The sequence below is a fragment of the Mauremys reevesii genome, linkage group 10 (genome assembly GCF_016161935.1).
Source record: "Mauremys reevesii isolate NIE-2019 linkage group 10, ASM1616193v1, whole genome shotgun sequence".
Classification (NCBI taxonomy): domain Eukaryota; kingdom Metazoa; phylum Chordata; order Testudines; family Geoemydidae; genus Mauremys; species Mauremys reevesii.
Window position 1 is genome coordinate 51478262 of NC_052632.1, and position 21867 is coordinate 51500128.

General features: G+C 45.0%; 1 protein-coding gene and 1 long non-coding RNA gene across 16 annotated transcripts in view; one reads left to right on the forward strand and one right to left on the reverse strand.

The window, feature by feature from the left end:
* Positions 1-21867, reverse strand: part of DNAAF8 (dynein axonemal assembly factor 8) — a 150203-nt gene that overhangs the window by 108086 nt on the left and 20250 nt on the right. For 11 of the 12 annotated variants that reach the window (XM_039492529.1, XM_039492528.1, XM_039492531.1 and 8 more), the window contains 5 exons: positions 17501-17642; positions 15290-15436; positions 14087-14182; positions 9828-10199; positions 9370-9529 (listed from right to left, as the gene is read on the reverse strand). In XM_039492529.1, the coding sequence (XP_039348463.1) occupies positions 9370-9529; positions 9828-10199; positions 14087-14182; positions 15290-15436; positions 17501-17642 (917 nt within the window). Of the gene's footprint in view, positions 1-9369; positions 9530-9827; positions 10200-11014; positions 11095-14086; positions 14183-15289; positions 15437-17500; positions 17643-21867 lie in introns of those variants that run through there. The other variant, XM_039492539.1, reaches the window with a different exon arrangement.
* Positions 10578-14405, forward strand: LOC120373727. Of its 4 annotated transcripts, none has more exons than XR_005585669.1 (3): positions 10578-10969; positions 11512-11745; positions 13830-14405. It is a non-coding gene; the product is annotated as an uncharacterized LOC120373727 (long non-coding RNA). The 4 variants fall into 4 exon arrangements; XR_005585667.1 differs by having other exon boundaries at positions 11512-11732; XR_005585668.1 differs by lacking the exon at positions 10578-10969 and adding an exon at positions 11201-11226 and having other exon boundaries at positions 11512-11732.

Below are 21867 nucleotides of genomic sequence, written 5' to 3' on the forward strand. Positions count from 1 at the left end.
GCCAATGGAGGATGTGTCCGGAATGGGTGAGAAGCGTTATCGCCAAATAGATCTGGATCAGCTCAAAGCAGCTTGTACCCCAAACCAAGCGGCATGGATGTATATACAATATACATCACTCTCGTTTCAACCTGTTCTCGATGGGATGGGGACCCCAGAACATGCCCTGGAGGCCGTGCTGCTGCAGCATTGTGTGAACTGGCACAGACAAAAAGGTCAGTTACAAGGAGAATCTAGGGTAAAGTTTTCTTGTGAACTGGGGACCTCTGCATTCTTTACCATCTGCCCTTCTCTATGCTAGTGCACCCCTATAGTATTAGCATCCAGGTGCTCTTGCACCAGCACAGGGTGGAGCTGTGTACTGGTCTGATTATGTAAGCAGGGGTACACACCTTGCAAAAGAAGAGCTATGGAAGCCACTTGCCAGGAGTCCAAAAGCCAAAACTAATTTGCATAGACATCTACAACCCAGTTCAGGAGTTGGTGGTCAGCATGTATTCACCCAACGATGCATTGAAACCTGTGCCAGTGAAGACTACATCCTCTTCCTAACCTTATCACTTGGTGTTTCATTTGACTTTCCTCTTTTCCCTTTCTCGCCTTCCATCTGCCACGTTCTCTTTGCCCTCCTCTCTGCCTTCTATCCCCTTCTTACTAGGCTTCCTCTCTTCTCCTAGGCCCTCTTCATTGTTCTGCCTTCTGCCCTGCTTTCCCACCTCTGCCCTTCCATTTAAACCCCTTCCCTTCTCGCTCCAATTGCCCCCTTTCACCATTCTCCTCAATACCCACCCCAGGGCTATGGGATGAAACACAGCATCTCCCCACAAGGGCCAGGCTAATCAGAGCCTAAGAATGAGGCTAGTGCAGTGAACAGAAACACGGCTCTGCTCTGTTCTCCCAGGCCTCCAGCTGGCAAATTTTCTCTTTTCACAGGCCTCCCTACCCAGCAGGGAACAGACCTCACTTCTCTCCCGGTGGCTCACTGGCTGGCAGGGACAGAGAATGTTCCAGTAAGCGTTCTCTTACCAGCACTTTTCCCCACTCAAAGCAGCAGCCAGCTACCCTGCAGCCTTGAATGGATACAGTGATTCTGTTTTGCAGAGTATGTCTTTGAATGGGTTCAGGGCTGAAAGCCCTGAACAAAGACAATCTTCAACTCAAAGCTACAGAAGCAGGGATGGCAGTGAAAAAATTCTACTTGTGAGTCACTTGCCACACCTCTGTTCGGTCATGCGTGACTCCCGTTCCCCCTCTCTCCTGATAGCTGCTGCCCTGTTTCTCCTCCCTGCAATGAGAGCTGAAATCACTTGTGGTGGGGCAGTGTTTCTGCCCAGCCTGTTGAGAGCTAAGAACCACTAAGCGCTAGTCTACACTGGCAACATTAAAGCACTGACGCGGAGGAGCTTTATTGTGGCTTGTGAAGTCACTGCAGAGCTCCCAGCGCTCTAAAAAACCCACCTCCACGAGGGGCATAGCCGCACTCCCAGTGCTGGTGCACTGTCTATACTGCTGCTTTACAGTGCTGAAACTTGCTGCGCTCGCGGGGGAAGGGGGGTGTTTTTTCACAACCCTGAGCAAGAAAGTTTCAGCACTGTAAAGTGCCAGTGTAGACAAACCCAAAGAGACTGACCTACAGAGGTCACAGCAGAGAGGCAGGTGGCAGCAGCCAGTGAAAGTGGCAAGCAGTTGGCTGGCAGGGTGGCCAAGCAGCAAGGAACCATGGCTGGCCAGGTGGCTAGTGGAGAGGAACCATGGCTGGTGGGTAGCCAGCCAGAGCACATGATCAGATGGCAGAGCAAGTAAGGTTCCCTGGGTGGGAGGTGAACTCACACAGATGCACCTCTGAACCCTGGGTCCTCACTGACCAAGGACAACCACTGTGAGTGGGGTATGGTGAGGGAGCAGAGGGGGACACAGTAAAGGAACTTCTGGTTGTAGAACTCAAGAACATGAGGCAGAATACTCTGCCCCATGCACACTAGGGTGGGTGTCCTGCTCATAGTTTTATGATTATGAATCCTGCTTGTGGCATTTCCCCTAATTAATGTTGGGTGACTTCCCTCCTTTCATTAAAAGTTTATTTTCTACACGCAGGCTCTGTGCTTGCGAGTGGGAAGTATTGCCTCTCAGAGGTGCCCAGGGGTGGTGTATAATTTTCCCAGGTTACTGGGTGGGAGCTTGAGCCAGTTCTGTGTTGTATTGTTGAAAAGGAACCCCAAGATATTGAACCCAGCCCTGGTTGCTGCCGGCTCCACCTGGCAAAAGGGTTATATTAAGATAAGGAAATGAAGGGCTGACAATCAGGCACAGCTTCCTAATGGTGAGAACAAGCTGACCTTGCATAGTCTCCCAAGCAAGGGGACTCTCACTCTTCCTTAAGTCACCTAACAAAGCACTGGAGAAAGTGCTGTAGGGAGCACCCAGAATTGTCAGCTGTGCACATGTAACTGGCTATTGCTTTGAATGTGGAAGACTGGAGACAGAGGAAGAATAGTGCAGTGAGTCAGGTTGCTTGCCTGGGTCTGGAGAGAACTAGATTCAGTTCCTGCTCCACTTCAGATTTCCTATTCAACCGCAGAAAAGTCATTTTGTCTCTGTGCCTCAGTTTCCCATCTATGAAATGGGAATACAGAACGTCCTCACCTCACCTGGGTGTCATGAGAGGGAATTTGTTAAAGATTGTGTGGTGCTCAAATAACATGGCAATAGGCACCACAAATGTATAGTAGATTCCGCTTAATAGCAATGTTGATATTAATAACTTCTGCTTAATGGTAACATACTGCTGGGAACCAATCCCATCCCATTCACAGCAGGATTAATGGGATTTGGATATTGGCAAAAGGCATGCCACTTATTAGCAACTTCTTTTTTTTGAAACAAAGGCCCAGCTGTAGGCAGGTTTGCAAGGCTACAGCAAGGAAAGAAAGTGCTAGGATGTACCTTCTCTGGCTGAAGCCCTGCAAACCTGCCTGCGCACAGGGAGCACACAGGAGGTAAGGGACCATAGGCTAGGAGGCAAGGCTGTGGGCTGGGCAGTAGCAGGGAAGGTGGCTGCAGCCCAGCTGTTGGATCTGCATGGTACCTCTCCCTCCCCTTTCCGGGCTGTATCCTGTCAGGCGACTGCATGCAGGGAAAGAAACATTGGAATGTGCCTGAGCCCAGACCCCTGGAGTGCACAGGGAGAGGTACGGTGTAGCCCCTGGGGCCTCCAGCATCCCTGCTCGCCATAGAAAGCCTCAGCATCCAAGCTGCAGTCCTGGCCCCAGAGGTAGGTTTGCAGGCTGCAGCCAAGGAAGGCATGCCTCAGTGTTTCCTTCCCCGGCTGTAGCCTCACAACCCTTCCTTCTTATTAGCAACTGCTGTATAATAGCAACTTTTTGCTGGCAACAAAAGGGTTCTAATAAGTGGAATCTACCATAAGAGAACCCTTCAGGGGATGGATTAGCTGGCTAAACTGATCTTTTCCACCTGCAATTTCAGTGATCTCCAGCCAGGTTCCGAGTTAAATTCCCATTGAGATAAATGGAGAAGTTCAAAGTTTTCTTAGGGACTGATCCAACCCCCAATGAAATCCATGGGACTCTTTCCCTTGGCTTCGATGCACATTAGGTCGGGCCTTAAAGCTCTAGTTTCAGGCTGTTTGTTGGCAGACTCAAGCAGACAACAGTGCATCAGCTCCTACTTGAAAGACTCCATAGAAGACAGAAGGGTTAGAATCCTAATTTTTTTAATAAATCCAAGTTTATATTCTATAGAAATGGAATGGACTGCCAGCAGCCTGAAAGGAACTCTCCGTCCCATGGGTCCCGGACTGTGACCTAGTGTAATTCACATATTATATTACTACCCGCAAAGCACCCTACTGACAATCAATGGAATTAAGGCTCTTAAGTGCCTAGTTCCCTCTTGACAATGAGATGTAGGCTCCTCAATCAGTTAGGCATTGCAATGCTGAGCACAGCAACGCGTAAATACCTGTAAGTCTGGGCCTTAGTGTTTTGAAAAGATAATTAAGTGCCCTCTGTTTGAGGCGAGTGTCACCTCAGCAGTATTTCTGCAAAACCCAGTCAAATGACACATTAAAGCAGGACTATTGATGACTATTTTCGGCTCAGATACCATGGTGATGGGTGCGGTATAAGAACCTTTGACAGGAGTCAGTTGGATAATGAGATGTTGAAGGTCTTCTTGACTTGTTTTAATGCGTGCACCGATAGTTTACCAGTCTTCACACGCTCGTAACTCGCATTACTGTATGAACCCAAAGAGGAACAGAGCTAATTCCACAGCACTCTTTGCAGCTTTACAGCCAAAACATTAAGGCCAAGATTCTCTGCTTTGCCAGTTATGGCTTGCTGCAATCCTGAGCCCTGGCATAGGTTAGAGTAGCCTGGGGACTTTTCTAGCTTACTGCCCATCATCCGTAAGGGATTATAAAATCAGATGAACACAGCTGGAGCACAGCATAATAAATAATAATAAGCTGGCAAAAGGGCCAGATACACTGGTACTGCACCAGCTAACATTTCCCCTACATTGAGGGAATTCGCAGCTGGCCAGATCCAGCTTGTTTCTAGACCCTTTGAACTAGCAGCACAAGAGAGAATATAGCCTTAAAGTCCTGACACAATAGAATTAAATACATCATCTTTAATTAACTTATCTTATTTTGAAGCCATTCTGGAGTTAGGGCAGTAGTAATTAATATTTTTTTTCATTAAATAAGAGATTTTAGTCTTGTTTCAGACAATTGGCAAATATTTTATTAGACAAAAGAGAAGTATTCAGGGGCCATCTGGTGGCTGTTTGATGTATCACTGCTACATATAATCCCAGCAAAACCAGAGAAAAGAAATCTGATGGGAATCTGAAGAGTATCCACAGGCCAAGTTCAGCACAGGAAGCATCTCGGGCCATTTTTACATAGATGTGTTTCTGAACATAATCACGATTTAAATTTTAAAAACTATGTTAAAATAACATTAAGGGCTAAATTCTGCATTCAGTTACTCCGGAAACACATTGGTGTGAGTTATACATCAACAGTGTAAATGAAAACAGAATAGGGCCATGAGGATCTAATTTAAACCTACAAATTCTGATTTAGAGACACAGCAACTCAAAAATCGCACTTCAGTCAGAAAATGTTTCAGCTACTATTCCTACAAGCAGTCACATCAGATAAATATAACTGGAATACAAAAGAATTATTTTGTTCTATTTTTGTTTGTTTACTTTGTGCATTTGAGAGTTTTGAATATAGTCAGTTTCACCTAGGTGAAAGGCCTTATGCACTAGTTAAGAGGGGGTGAATTTTATCTTGTTGCCCTGTTTAGTCAGGTAGGGCCTGATCTGGCAAAAAGACAACCCAGATGAGTAGCTTACTCACATAAGTACAGTTACTCATCTGTGAAAATCTTTGAGGGATCAGGCTCTTAGTTCATTTTCCTTAAAAAAAAAAAAAAGGAAAATATCATTCAAGAGCACTGAAGTTGGCGGGCTACTCAGGGGTAGCTGGCATAGAAAGGGAGGATGATCCAGAGGTTATGTTGCTAGCTTGGGACTCTGGAAACCCAGGTTCAATGGCCTGCACTGTGACTTTGAACAAATCACTTCATCTCTGTGTGTCCCAGTCCCCCGTCCCAGATGTGTTGCAAGGACAACTGCATTAAAGAGCACAATGCAGTCAGATACTATGGCAATGGGACCATATAAGTACCTTAGCTAGATTGGTGAATGATCAGAAACTTCATTTTTGAAATTATCTGTTTTCAGGTTGTCTTTAACTCAAGTAGTTCAGTAGTTCAAGGCTTTTTGCTTATATTTTGGGCCAAACTCTACTTTCAGTCACACTATGTAAAGCAAGAATAACTTTCACTGAATTTGGCCCATTATAGGTAATGCTATATGTTTAGTCACAAGGGCTACATTCAGCTATGACATTATTGGCAGGTAAGTTCCAGGTCACGTGTCTGATCATGCTCTCACTGACATCCATGACAGCTTTGCCACAGAATCCAATGGAATCAGGAGTGCAAGTGAGTCAGAAAGAGGTGCAGTAGCATGAATGGTACTGATTTGACACTAGGGGTATGTCTACACTGCATCTGGGAGCATCCCTCCCAGTTTGGGTCCACATACTTGTGCTAGTGGGGCTTTCACTAGCGTGCTAAAAATGGTTGTGTTGCAATGTCTAGCGCTAGTCCCACTGACACAAGTCTGTGGACCCAGACTGGGAGGCTGGCTCTCAGATGCAGGGTCAACATACCTACTAGGTCGACATGCCTAGGAGAGTATGCAAGATAAGTAACTTAAAGGCAGGTGCCACTACTTTATCTTACATCTTTTTAAATTGTTTTACCTGCAACAACATACCTTCTCCACCACTGCACATAACCTACACTTATTTTTGTCCATCTACTGAAACCAAATCTGTGAAACTTATACTATGTTATTGCTTAAACCCCACATGTACCTTACAGAACTGTTTACATCCCCACTCAGTTAGACTTTCATGAACATTTCATCTACTTATGACAGGTCCGAATCTGGCCCAACGGAACAAGGGTAACATTTTCAAAAGTGCCTATGTGACTTAGGAGCCTAAGTCCCATTTTAAAAAGTGATCTAGGTATTTAGCAGTCTAAGTCTCAGTGAAAGTCAACAAGACTCAGACTCCTAAATGTCAAAGTCATTTTTGAAAACTGGACTTAGGGGCCAATTTTTAAAGGTATTTAGGCACCTAATGATGCAGATAAGTGCTTAGTGATATTTTCAAAACATTTAGGTGCCAAACTCTCGTTGATTTCAATGAGTGTTTTGAAAATCTCACTAGGCACCTATCTGCATCTTTAGGCGCCTAATTACCTTTGAAAATCTGGTCCTTACTCTCATAAGTCACTTATGCATTTTTGAAAATGTTACCCCAGATCTAATGATTCTCGTTCATACTATTGCCACTCTGCTGAAAGCAGAAACTGTGAACAGAGTTTAACTGAATTAGGTTAAGCTAAGGCGACAGTGATGAAAAAATTAAGTCTGAATTTTGTTGCTTTGAAGAGTTGAAATGAGACCTTTTATGTAATCGTCACACAGTTTATAAAAACTCTGTATTACTTTCTAACAACTCTGTGCAGGGATTCTGAGCTTCTGTAATTATTATTCAATTCAATTACTGATGTACATTAGGATGGTCAGGAGTCCCATGTTCCAAATCTGCATGTCTATCGCTGCCAAAAAAAGTATGTAGAAAACAAATTTGATAGTGTGCTACTCTCTCAGGGTAGGTCTATACTCACCGTCCGGGTCGACGCGGTGAGTTCGACTTCTCGGAGTTCGAACTATTGCGTCTAATCAAGACGCGATAGTTCGAACTCCCCGCGCGCTCCGGTCGACTCCGGAACTCCACCACCGCGAACGGCGGTGGCGGAGTCGACCTTGGAGCCGCGGAGTTCGACCCCGCCGCGTCTAGATGGGTAAGTCAGTCGAACTAGGGTACTTCGAGTTCAGCTATGCTATTCGCGTAGCTGAACTTGCGTACCCTAGTTCGACACCCCCCCCTTAGTGTAGACCAGGCCTCAGAGACTCCAGTTTGTTCTTTATTATATATGAATTTGGTGTTAGATATTTTCATTTCCAAATCTCTGAGCAACACAGCTGCCAAATTATAGCTTCTTCAGTTTCAGATGTCAAAACATTCTCAGTTTTTCTGCTTCTGTCTGTGCAAATAAAAAAAGAAAAGAAAGAAGAAAGAAAAAACTGTTCTAATTTGAAGCCCAGAAATGCTGCTAACTGTCAACGTGAATTTCAAATAACTCTAAAGAGGACGGTTGTCTCTGATGGATTATACTGACATATTTTTAGTTTCTCTTTTTAATTTTAATACTGGATTTTCATGAACAAGAATTGGATAGAAGCTGCCCACAGACTGCATTCAGTGTGGGCTGTTCTCTGGTTGGCTCTACCACAGTGCATAGTTATAGTGCATTAGTTATAGTTGGGAGACTGGGTAGTTTATGAAATTAGCATTGGATTAGAAAGTCTTACACCTTTATTACATGGGTTCAAATCTAACAAAGGTTGGTAGTGATCAAAATATATTATATCCTGATAATTGTTTGGTGCAATATAAGAAATTAGTTGGTGGGACTCAATCTATTTCCTAATGAACAAGTGCCCACATTTTAACCAACACTAACAGGAGCTCATTAACAGCTTCTGACAGGCCACAAACTCAACACCTTTTCAGACTACAGATAAGAAACCCTTACAGAAGGTCCCTCTAGAACAAGAATTAAGCCCCGTAGCGGAATGCCATGTGAGAACTGCGCACTGCATTGTTCTTGCTGCTCCTCCTCTATAGACACAAAGGAATTCAGCTGATAGGTTTGTCAATCCAACACCTTTCATCAGTGGTAAATCCAATGTTTTAAAAATGAATATTAAAGGTGAAGAAATCCAATAAAGTCACATTTGTTTACAAATGCGCAAACTTGAATGGACCATCCCCTGTCAAGTGCATTTAGACCACAAGACTTTAGCACTAAGTGAAATGTTTTCTATTGTTGCTAAGCCAAAGTGATTGCTACCAATGGACCTGGAGCAAATGTAGGGGGAAATCCTGCTCCACCACCACCTTCTGTGGGGATGGAGGGCATTGCCAGTAGCAAAATCAGTGCAGTGAGAAATCAGGACCAAATATGTAGATCTCATGGGAATGAGAAATGATCCCCTTCTCTGAGTCTTGTTTTAGGCTTCAGAGTGTTCAAATGGCTTTGTGATCCCTTAAGAACACTGTCTGCAAAGATCAAACACTGCAAGGAAAGAAACTAATGAAAATCACAATCCTCCTTTCACACCTGCTGCCTATCCAGATGTGGCTGCAGTACTGAGAGCCAAGATGCTGGGGACAGGAGGCCAAATCGAAGCTAGGAACTTATTTAAAACCATAAAAATAAAATTCATTTTTTTAAAAAGCTACAAGAACTCTGGGTGAAATCCTGGCCCTGCTAAAATTAGTGGCAAAACTCCCACTGACTTCAATGTAGCCAGGATTTCACCCCACATCCCCAGCAGTGGGAGCCACTTCGGGAAATGCAGATGGTGTTCTCCACAGGCACTGGTCTGGCGGTGGAAGCAGATGTGTAAGTAAAAGAGAATAGCTCTCAAGATTACTCTTATGGCCAGGCATGGCAGAACCATGAAGCTAGCCCATGAAAACAGAGACATAACACAACCTTAAAGTATTAGAATGAAAAGGTCTTTTGGACTTTGAGGTCATGGCTAGATTTGTCCCAGAATTTTCAAAAGGGGGTCAGCAGGAAGCAAGACACTCTAAAAGGAGCATTCCTATGCTGAGCTACTAACCAGGTGAAACAAAACAGGAGTTTTCTCTGCCATGGGCTGCTTTCCAGTGACCGAGTGTTGAGGCTGCAATCGCTCCAGCTGCTCCTGGAGTCTCTGCCTCCTGTGCTTCTCTTTCATCTGCTTTTCCTTTAGGGACAGCTCTCTCAAGCTTTCTTCTGCCCTGCAAAATATAACATAAACCTACAGATTCTCTCTAGCTAACGGAGCCAGACAACCTTGCACCCCTAGGTTGCAACCAGTAATATGCTCTCCAGGTCAGTGGTTTTCAACCTGTTTTCATTTGCAGACCCCCAAAAAATTTTGAATGGAGGTGCTGACCCCTTTGGAAATCTCAGACACAATCTGCGGCCCCTCAGGAGTCCACGGACCACAGGTTGAAAACCACTGCTCTAGATGGATGCTTCATGGAATGGCATTCAGAATCACCACTGATGGCTTTACTCCAAATTCTCTAGTACCTTGGGGAGTCTGCTGCTTTATTTAGAGGGGTCTCTGGAGCACTTCCTGAACATAGAGTGTCTTCAGTCTCCTTCTGGTTTTCCCTTGAAGGATCAGCTCCATGTTTCACATGGTTTGGCAAGGCAGGACTTCCCCTCTGTGAGTCTGAGCGCACCAGCCACCTGGAAGTCACCTTATTTGCTTCCCCTCTCACTCTTAGATAGCGTTTTCTCCTGATTTTCAGGGTGCCCATCTCTTCTGGGCTCTCAAGATCCTGACTCACTCCTTCATCTCTTAGCACCTGCTTAGAGGCCTCATTAGCAAGAGGCTGAGATGCTTCTTTACGGAAGTTACGGAGTTGCTGCAACAGCAGGCTTTTCCCAGTGCAATCCCTGAAAATTAAAAATCAAATGGATTAAACCAAGGTAGAGCGTTATAATTAGCAGATCCTTACTGAGAAACCTAATTTGACTGACAGCGCAAAGCAGGGCACAGAAGACCACCCAGATAATGGTTTTTGATGTCCTAACATTAACTCAAAAATGATAGAATATGCCACCATGAGCCCACCTGGAATTCTTTGGGCATCCAGGTGGTTCAGTTAGACATTGCTGGATCGATCTAGGGTAGTAACACTATGAACCTCGACAGCACTCATGAGGCTCTGGTGACATTGTCCTTTGTGATGGGACCAGTTATTTGCCTCTGCATAAGAAGAGATAGAGGGAATGGCCAGTTACACTCTGACTTTTTACTGCAGTGGGCTGTGATCTAGAGTGGTTTATGGTACGGACAGCTCCTGGCTCTAGAGATGGAGGGATAACATTTTCAAAGGCCCTTACATGACTCAGGAGCCTATGTCTCACTTCCAAAAGTGCCATATGCACTTTGGAGCCCAAGTCTCATTGAAAGACAATGGGATTTAGGAGCCAAGTCACTTTAGAAAATGGGACACAGGGGCCTTTGAAAAGTTTACCCTGGCCCTCCGTGCAGCTGTCCTGGGATAGATATTTGATCAGCATTTCACTCACTCTTCCTGGTTGTCAGGCAGAGGAGCACAATGCCTGTCTCAGGAGCACTCAGGAAATGGACTGCTGGCCTGGAAGTCATAGAGTCCACAGGTCCCGCCATGGAGCCCTTTTCCCATCCAGCAGCCAGTCAGGTAGGTATAGAGAGAGAGGATAAGATTCCCCCCAATAATTCCTACCGGAGATAGAAGGGAGATGAGGGAGGCCTTCTCCCTCCCAGCACTTGATAATTTAACAGTCTCATTTCCTCAACATCACAATTCTGTGATTTCCCTGGGTGATGATGATGCAAAGTTATGGCATCACATTGCAACACAACATCAGGACACAATTGTTTTGTGGCTGCATGTCATTTTGATGATGAAGGGGCTCCCAAGCTGTTTGGTAAAGGGTGAGAGCCACCAGTTTTTGGGCTGATTGCAGTGTCAGGAAAGGAGCAGCACAGATGTCACTGTTTGGTTCTGAAAGAGGCAGCTGAGAATTATCTGGACCCAGAGAAGTGGCTTTGTGCTGTCTGAGTTTGATATTACAGTGTTCTGGCTCTGCAGAGTATACGCCTGCATGCTATTGTGAATTATTCAAACTAACTTTGTACTTTTCAGAACACAGAGTATTCTACAGCTAGGCTTCCCACTTCTATTTTCTTTAGGGTCTCCTCTTTTCTCTCTCTTATTAGGAATCACCACTTTAACCTGTGACCTCTTCTAGAGATGACAAGACTCTCCTGGACACCTGAAATCCCTGGTTACTGTAAGAATTGGACCATTAAGGAGAATGACTAAGCAGTGTGGGTTTGCCAACACCTCCCCTGCCAGATACCGAAAATAATGAATGTGAACTGAATGACATTCTCAGCATCCATAAGGCCAGGGCCTCAGATTCTAAATCTGTTGCCAGGTAAACAGCTAATGTAAGTGCAGAGTGATGATTGTTCATTCCTGACCTTGCCTTGACTATGCATTGATAGCAGTGGCGCCAGCAGAATGCCTTGGTATAATAGACCTTGGACAATCATGAGTCATTTGCAAGAGCAAAGAGGGTAAGTTAGCAGTAAGAATTCTACTAACACATCACCATGTCCCTGCAGTGATTCTGATCGGATACTTATCTGTCTCCAGTAGGAATAGATGTGACAATTAAAGTACTTCTGTGCTTGCTTTTCCTCCTGGGAGGCAACTAGTGGAGTAGGGTGAAGACATGGGTGACCTAATCTGACCCTGCTCCATATGGAAATTTAGTGAATGAACCAAGTGGAGTTTGCTGGCCCTGCTAGGGAGATGAGGTGGGAAATGTCAGGGGCCAGAGGTGGTGCATGAGTACAGAGATTTCTTACACATGGCCCCGGGGATGTGCCAGGTTTGAGGGCACTTCTGTGCAGGGCCAGCTCCAGGCATCAGCCAAGCAAGCTCGTGCTTGGGGCGGCAGATTCTAAGGGGCAGCATCCGTCCAATCCTGGAGCGGCATGGCCGCCCTTTTTTTTCTGTTTTGTTCGCCGCTCTGGCCGCCCTGTAGGGGGAGGCGGTGCGGAGGAGGGGAGCACCCTGCTGGGAGCCGGCTGCGCGCTCTGTCTGCCCCACCTGGTGCCAGGTCTGCAGCAAGCCCGGCAGCCCGTGTCCTTCCCTCCCCGCCGACCGGAGCGGCGCGGAGCCCTCCCGGCTGGCGGCGCGGCGGGAGGGGCCAAGTGGTGAGTGCCCTGGCTGAAGAAAGCCCTGACTGCCCCACTTTGCTCTCCCCACCCCACTCCCTCCCCCCCTCCCGAAAGTTTTCACCCTGGCTCCAGCCACCCCGCAGGTTTTTTGTTTTTTTTGCTTGGGGCAGCAAAAAAGCCAGAGCCGGCCCTGCTTCTGTGTCTCTCTGAGGAGATCTTCAGAGCTTTCTCCCTCCTGCAGGCTTTACCCTGGGACCATCTAGATTCTAGCCCAGTGTAACTCAGGTGTAACTCCACCCAGATCAGTAGAGTGACAACAGCAGAAGGCCCAAGTAAATGAGATCAGAATTCAGCCTAAGGGTTTTCTGCCTGCTCAGATGACCAGATTTCCTAAAGTGGAAACAGTAATATTTGTCAGGCATTTTATTTTTATTTTTTTTAGCAATTTAAAAACCAATCAAAATTCATTTGACCAGGTTTTGCTTTATATGACTCCAGATTTACACTGGTGTACTGCCCAGTGATTTCAGTGGAGTTTCTCTGGATTGATACCAGCACAAATGAGTGTGCCTGATCGCTCCTGCTTGGTTCTGGCTTCTGACTATTCTCAGCTGCTAAATCATTCTGAGTGGTTGGGCTCTGTTCCTTGGCGAATCATGTATTCTTTCAAAACTATTTTTAAAAATAAGAGTAATTAGCTCTACCAAAAACAGAACAAAACAACATGTTCTGTTTGTTCCTTCTACTGCTCTAATTCAGGTATAAGTGCATCATTAAGATCCAGGAAACGGCTTCTAAAGATAACACTGAGCATACATGAGTGAAACGTTTAGGCCCTGACTCAGCAAGGTACTTAATCATATACATAACTTTAAGCATGTGAGCAGTAACTACTCACATGCTTAAAGTTACGCACATGCTTAACTACGTAGCTGAATCAGGTCCCAAGTCTGGCAATAGGGAGGTGTTGGCATCCCTGCATACAGAGGCATCTACAGTTCAGGAGTTCCTTGACTGTTCACATTATACCCAGACAAATAAGGAGATCTGAGAGTTTTTCTTCCCACACATTGCAATAAATAATCATGCTAGATCAATGTCAATTTCTAGCTTCTGTTTGATCATTTTCCTAAAGATGCTGGATATGAGTATATACCAATAGGCTTTTAAAATGTCTGATTTGGAGTTATTTAAAAACAATTTTCTCGTTACTCAAAGTGGCTCAGAAAAAAAATAAGGCATTTTTCCTACTGTCTGTGTCTACTCTGCATGTGTCTTTTCAGCCTTGTCTGTTTCATCGACTGACAAAAAATAATAATGTTTTTTTACTCCTGATATCCCTATAGATTCCATATAGCCGCAAAAGAGCAAGGTGAATTCTATTCTGCCTCAAGCATCAACAATTATGTTCTAACTCCAGCAGAAAGAACACAAGACTGATTTGCTAGATCCAGACTGAAACATTTTGTTTCAACTATTAAACTGAGCAGATTTGCTATGAGAATCACTGCTGGATAGTATTTGAATAGGTGAGATCTCACGCTCAGTCTTTCTGGGGATCATTTCAATTTCATGAAAAGGTGAAGATTCATGTAGTTTGTACCATGGTCCTTGGGAAGAATCTTGCATTCTCTCCTTTGTTTTCTGTTCATCCTTAACTGTTGTATCCTCCTCATCTTCAGTGGAGCTGTCATTCAAGCTATGAAGCAAAGAGATCTGATTACCGGCCACCTCTGTTCACGGTCACAATATTAACAACCAGCCTGGGGTATTTATCCACAATGTGCTGTCTTAGTCATGCCTGAGATGCAAGTTTAAAACAATGGGATGTTAAAGAAAATATATGGAGTCAGATCTGCAGCTGATATCAACTGGCACAGCTCCACGGACTTCACTAGAGCTAGGTTTACACAAGCTGAGGATTTGGCCCATGATGCAATAATAATAATAAAAAAATAAAATAAAAATCAATCTTTTATGTCTTTAAAACTGCATGGAGACAGCTCCTTAGAGGCACCTTCCCAAAAGCAAATACCCAATAACTGGTACACACCATTTGATGCCTTAACAACATAATCCACTTAGACAACATAACTCATCCTGGGGTCATGAAGGGCAATCTTATGCTTGTTTTTACTGGAACAACTTGCTTTTAGCTAAATTTAAGCTTGTAGTAAAATTTAACCTCCCTGTGGGTTAAATTAGAACTCCTTAATGAAATACATTTAGACCAGGGGTGTTAGGTGAGTGCATCTAAAACATCTACTTGGTCTTCATTATCTACAAGGTTTCTTCAGATTGCTGTTTTCTTCAAAGCCATTTTCTAGCCAGAACCATCGCTAAGCATCTCTGGGGAAAGAGTACAGAAGTCTCTGCTTAGTTGTTGATAAATATTGTCCACTCACCCTGTGGACATGCTATGTGTCCATGCATCTTGGGAGGAAGCAAATAGCTCTCTCAGACTCATTGGCTTTAGAGGAGATCCTCTGCCAGAGCTTTTGGAGTCTTTGGAAAGAGGCCAATCTCCCAGAACTCGCCATCTAGGCACCTTATAGTCTCACAGGAGACTGAAAAAGCAGAGCCAGCAATCCCTTGGTTGCCCATCTATCCTGGATTTATAGTTTCCCTTCCAAATGTTCACTCACTCCACCAGAGGGCTACCTTTCCAGACCAAGGGCAAGAAGAAGTGATACAGCAAAGAAAGCCTTTCATGGTACTGCTCACCATGGGCATGGGATTTGCAACAACCTTCAGGTTCGTGCCCTTGGTCCCTTGTTTTTCACTAACATCAGACCCCAGAAGTTACCTTTGATTTTCAACGGATGGTAACGCTGATCTGTGTGGTTTAGCGTCTCGTAAATCAATGTACACTGTTGGGGGCTCTGCTGTACACTGCAGTTCTGGCATGTCCATACTTCGACAGCTCTGGGGAGGTGGCAGGAAGATGACTTCTCTGAGAACATAAATCATCATTTCAATGTATTATTCATCTTTCTGGGAGAAGAGTTCCAACAGGACATACATTTGGAATGAAAAATAGATCAAGAAAGGGACTGCACTCCTGACTATTACACAGGTTCCAACTCACGGTCTCTGCACATGGTAGAAGAACACTACCATAAATGCCAAGATTCAAACGTCAGAGCTGCTGAATTCAACTGACATGACATTACCCCATGACAAAGTTCAGATCTGCATCCACAGCACCTTAGTGACACAGGTCTGGGCTAGTCAGGAGGTGAAATGCTAAAGACGTCTGTCTGTTTCCAGAAAGTCGACTGTACTAAATATCTTTGAGGAATCTCTGATTTTCAACTCAAACAATGATCTTGCTCAGTTAGAGGCACAGACAGCTATATAAATTAACCTGACCAGACCGGGCAGAAAATAGTATTTTCTGATCCCCTCAGAGGAGATGCCTAAAATTGTCTGCTTAGAGACCTGATGGTGATGCTCTGATTTTTATCCCCAGCTGGAGGGGGAAATCTTCTAAACTCTTAGGGCCCCTTGTCCCAGGGTTAACTATTATTTATTTCTCAAGCACTGATGGTGAGGTTGGCACTGTAGATCATAGAAAAAGACAGTCCCTGCCCTAAAGAGCTTACAATCTCAAAGACAGCCGCAGGTTTGATTACTGTAACCTCCTCCTTGGGCTTCCCGGACAGTCTTCTTTCTCACTACCATGTGCACAAAGTACAGTCACTAAGACCATATCATATCACTCCCGTCTTTGAACACCTCCACTGGCTCCTCCATCTTCACCGCATCATGTTCACATTTCTTGTCCTCCCCTTCAATATCCCCATAACTCTGCCCTTCCCTAATAATCTGCCTTTGTCTGTTATTGATTTGCCCCTGTCCTCCCTGCTCTGCCAACGATGCCATCCTCGATACCCAGTTTGTCTGCTTCTTTCACTACCATTTCTTCCACACCACCCTCTGTGCATAGAACATCCTCCCTGAGCAGGTCTGGAAGGCCACTGCCTCTGTGCATTCAGATTCCTCCTCAAGATCCAGTTCTATAGTGATGCCTGAAAGAAATTACACCCAGCTAATAATGGCGAGGTCAGGAGGCCATTGAGAGAAAATACAAACCCCAAGACCGCCATGGAACGATCAAAACATGGCCACTCATCACCCTGATCACTTGTCCTGTCTGCTCAACCCCATTCTCCCACACTTCATCCATTTCTCTTTTTAGATTGCAAGCTCTTCTGTGCTCTACTGGAAGACATAAGCAAAGACAAATACTCTGGGACAGCCAGAGAAAGGAGGTTGTGTTTGTGCCCTTCCCCCTCTCCGAGAATGCTGCATGGAAAGGCACCTTACTGATGACAGTCAAACACTACGATATGGAGCATTGACCCTTAGTTTGCTCCCTCGTCTTGGCAAGCCCTGCACTGCCTTGGATATGTCTCCGTCTAGAGCTGGTCATTGTGGATTGAGTCAGCAAGGGGGTTGCTCACTTAAGGCCTGAGCCAGCACCCATGGAACTCAATGGGAATCTTGACTTCAATGGGCACCTGATTGGACCTTGTTACCATATGGCTGCACTGGGGTAGTTGGGGTACTGGTGAGCAGATTCAGATCATTCCGCTTTGGATTTTTAAAGGACCCTAATGGAGTTAGATGCCTAAATCCCACTGAAATTCAATGTGAGTTAGGCATCTAACTCTCCTAGAGTCCTTTGCCGATCCCACCCTTTGAGAGCGACAGGCTCTATGAGCCCTTCACTGCTGAAAGATTGGCTGCATGCATCACAACCTTTTTCAATGGATTGGCCTGGGTAGCTCTTGTTAGCTTTTCTTTTCAACACTACCATAAACGCATGCAATTCCTCACCTTAAGAAAATAAAAATACTGTGCCACATTCCTACTGTGCTATTAAATTCCTGCAAGGTACAGGGCTATGGAAAGGCACCCAAGTGAAATCATTAATTCCCAGACATTCTTACTACAGTCCCAACCATAATCACCCAGTATGTGCAAAAGTTAACTCCAAGAGAGCAGGACCTACTTCTGATCTCCTTGGTGTTCTTGAAAGTGAGCAAGTGTGGCCAATGGCTTCCTGTGGCGTGGAGACAATGCTTTGGACTGCTTGGCACACAACTCTTCTAGCTTTTCCATGAGCCTACTTTGAGATCTAGCAGTCAAGGCCTCTATGGATGAACAGAGATGACAGAGAACTATTTACTACAGTCTTGATGTTATAAGAAGAGCCTCCAACTTCCCCTTTTGTGCCTTATCACTTTCTCTACAGAGTGTCACAGACACAGGAGTGGTAAGGAGTGTATTGCTAGGTAGCTGCAGTCAAAATCTGGTTTCCCTTCAAAACCAGGCCAATAGTTTAATTTTTAAAGAAACTTAAAAAAACCTATGTGTAAGGTTCTAATGGTCTATCCTTCCTTTGCTCCTGACTGCCACCACTCAGCTTGTGCCACTGCATTCCCTGGAAGCTGGCCTCTGGAGTGCTGATATAGCATAACAGGACAGATAAATAGGGCCAGATTCAGCAGGGAATAGAAAGGAACATAAACCAGTGTAATTTACACCTTTTCTGCCTCCTTGTCAAGCCACTTACACTGACCTACAGTCCCTTGGGTCAGTGTAAAGAAACGCAACTTACACCCATTTACCCTTCCACTTGGAATTTGGGCTATGGCATCCAGTAGGAAAGGCAGGATGGACTGTTACAGTGTTAATTGAAGAAGACTTAGACACGTAAACAGCAGAAATTGGGGAGAGGAGAACTGATGGTATTTACTTGACTCCCTGAAAATATTCCCTGTAAGGAATAACATACCCAGTCAGGGACCCACCTTGCTTGTTTCAGAGAGAGGAGCACAGAAACCTAACATGCCATTCTTCAAATATATACGACTTTACACAAAAAACTATATTAAAAGAACACTAAGGTTGCAAAGTCAAGCACTCAAACGTTGAAAAATTCCAATATTATGACTGACTATGCAATTTTAATTTAGCCCCATTGTGTATATGCCTTATGAGACAGCCTTTAGTGACATGATCACCTACTACTTTTTTCAAAGGACCCCTGCCTCATTCAGAAATTGCAGGGAAAGTTCTATTAAGCACATGAAGTCAGGGGTTACGGCATGCTCAGTCACACTGTGAGGATGGTGCACGCGCAGTATGCAGGAGTGGTGAGGAAATGGAGCATACCTAGCAAAGTTGGAATCTTCAGAGAATTTAGCGGCCAAACTCTAACAAGTCTCTACTGAGCATATGCAAATTGAAATTTTTCAAAGGCTTAGCCAAATTTGGCTAATGTTCTCTGGGACAGCAAAAGATATCCCTAACACCAGAGCGACCATCCCTCCAAATTTCAAGTCCTTGCTCCAAAGCATGGAAGTTCTAGTGCTTCTCAACAAAACAACTGCAAGAATTTTTTTTTAAAACACAAACAAAACATATTTTCCCTAATCTCATTCTTGGCAGCAGCTTAACATTTTTTGATGAAACTTTAAAAAAAAAAAAAGAAAAGAAAAAAGAAATGTAGCCTGAGGCAAATACCCAGCATGGGAAATTTCAGCCCAAATGCTTAAAGTCTGACAAAATTATAAATAACTGAAAACAGGGTCTTTTAATAGAAAACATCAGGCAACATTAACTACAGTGGCACTACCAGCTCCGTCTGTATTAGTAAATTGCAATAATCAACCCTGGATGTCACAAATACATAGATCACCAAGGATGGGTCTGAGTCTGACAGTACATGGAGCAATCTTCTGGCCCAGTGGCTGATGGAAGTGTGCTGTTTTTTGTTGCCATGATTGGGTACTAATGTAACCTACTAAAACAAACACTTAGGGTAGATCTACACTACACACTAAGCCTGAGAACCGGGTCCAGCAATTGTAAACTTAGCTTTACAATGCAGTGTGGACACTCAAGCATGGGCTTGGAAACACCTAGTCCCACAAACCTGGGTTTACAATGCAGTTTAGACATACTCAATGATACTGCATTAGCAACCCCAGGAGGGCACCTCCACAGCTATTTCCAAGTGATGTAAAAAACAAATTTCATTGCAGAATCTTCAAACAGAGATTTCAGCCCTGGGTTTCAAAGTGGCTAGCCCTGCAACTCCCCTCTTTGGATTTAGGTTTAATGATGAAGAACAAAAAGGGAATGATCCTGAGATGCAAGTGGAACTGCAAAAGAAGAAACTGAATTTGTCTGAACTGCTCTCTTCATCTGTGAAGGGCAATGACACAATGAAAACTACAACTCAAAGTCTAATCAATGCACAAACCATTAGGTTAAGAGGTCTGGAGAGGGTGGAAATAGACAAATGGGTCCCTCAAATGCTTAACCTTGAGATTTCTGCTGATTCCATTTACATCAAGAGAGCACTGTCTGTATCCACAAGAACTCTTAAAGCAGGTGGATGCTAGCACTTATAGAACAATCATGTTTGAGGTCATGGACAATGCAGATAAGGGTCACATCTTAAACCACAGACCTATACAGTTATCCTCTTCCCAAATGTTTAGTTGTTATTCAGGCAAAATGCTTTTTCCTCCTCTTCACCCCGAGAAGGATATCAATTTAACGTAACCAGGGCCTCCATTTTCATTCCTACTAAGCTTTAGCTTTGCAATGGCATAAGAAGTACCTTTTCTAAGTACCTTTTGGAGGAACAATAATTTATGGTTCATTTGCAGACCTTGGGCCAGATCTACAAAGGTACTTAGCCATATAAAGAAGCAGATAGGTGCTTTTCTCAATCCCACTAAGCACTTACATGAGACAGATGCCTAATTCTTATTTGCTTTCAATAGAAGTTAGGCACCTAACTCACTTAGGTGCCTAACTCACACTTAGGCACTTATTAGACACCTAGTCAGATTATCTGCATCTTTATACATCTAAATACCTTTGCAAATCTGCCCCCTTGCGAATGGTGCTGGATGGTTGTGACGTTATTGATATAAACTGGGACCATATAGAACATGGGTTGCAACCAAGGTCCTGTAGTGGCACCAAATCTTGGGTAAAGGGGGTCATATAAGATGTCTAAGACCAGGTTATGGGTGGCGGGTTATGATTATGCTGTCTGTATGTCTGTGTATCATTTTGTAGTTTAAGTTATAAGTATTGGCTCTGTACTGTCTGTACTTCAAACTTATGTTGTGCTTCTGGGAAACATCCCAGACAAGCTGGTGTTAGCCCTGCCTAGCCTGCTTGATGGCCCATTAAGGACCATCAGCTACACAATTGACCCATGAAGAGAAGGCAGACACACCTTGTGACCAGGGGCGGCTCTAGGCACCAGCAAACCAAGCTGGTGCCTAGGGCGGCAAAATGTAGGGGGCGTCCCCTGCCGTTTCGGAGGGCGGGAGGCTGGGCCGGTGGACCTGCCGCAGTCATGGCTGCGGTCGGTCGACCGGAGCCCGGGACGAGTGGACCTGCCGCAGGTATGACTGCGGAGGGGGCGCTCGTCCCGCGGCTCGGCTGGACCTCCCGCAGGCATGACTGCGGCAGGTCAACCGGAGCCGCGGGACCACGGCACCCGCCGCAGTCATGCCTGCGGGAGGTCCGCTAGTCCCGGGCTCCGGTCGACCTGCCGCAGGCATGCCTGCGGGAGCTCAACTGGAGCCGCGGGAAAAGGGGACCCGCCGCAGGACCGGGGAAGGGCGGCGCACGGCACCGCGCTGCTTGGGGCAGCGTGATTTCTAGAGCCGCCCCTGCTTGTGACTCAGCAAAGTATGCAGGGACTGGCCCATGTGACTCCAGACTCCATTTTGCTGTAATTTTCCACAGTAAGGACAAAAAGATTCTTGCACCTGGAAAAGCATATATAAGGCTAATGCCTCATCTCCATCTTGTCTTCAATCCTGCTTCTTACCTCTGGAGGGACTTTGCTACAAACTGAAGCTCTGAACAAAGGACTGAATGACCCATCCCAGCGGGGGATGTTCCAGAGACTTGATTTGAACCTGCAGTTTATGCCATCACTGCTGCAAGCCTGAACTAAGAACTTTGCCATTACTGTATGTAATTGATTCCATTTAACCAATTCTAGGTCTCATCTCTACCTTTTTCCCTTTATGAATAAACCTTTAGATTTTAGATTCTAAAGGATTGGCAACAGCGTGATTTGTGGGTAAGATCTGATGTGTATATTGACCTGGGTCTGGGGCTTGGTCCTTTGGGATCGAAAGAACCTTTTTCTTTTATTGGGGTGTTGGTTTTCATAACCATTCATCCCCAGGACAAGTGCACTGGTGGTGATACTGGGAGACTGGAGTGTCTAAGGAAATTGCTTGTGTGACTTGTGGTTAGCCAGTGGGGTGAAACCGAAGTCACTTTTGGCTGGCAGGTTTGGTTTGCCTTAGAGGTGGAAAAACCCCAGCCTAG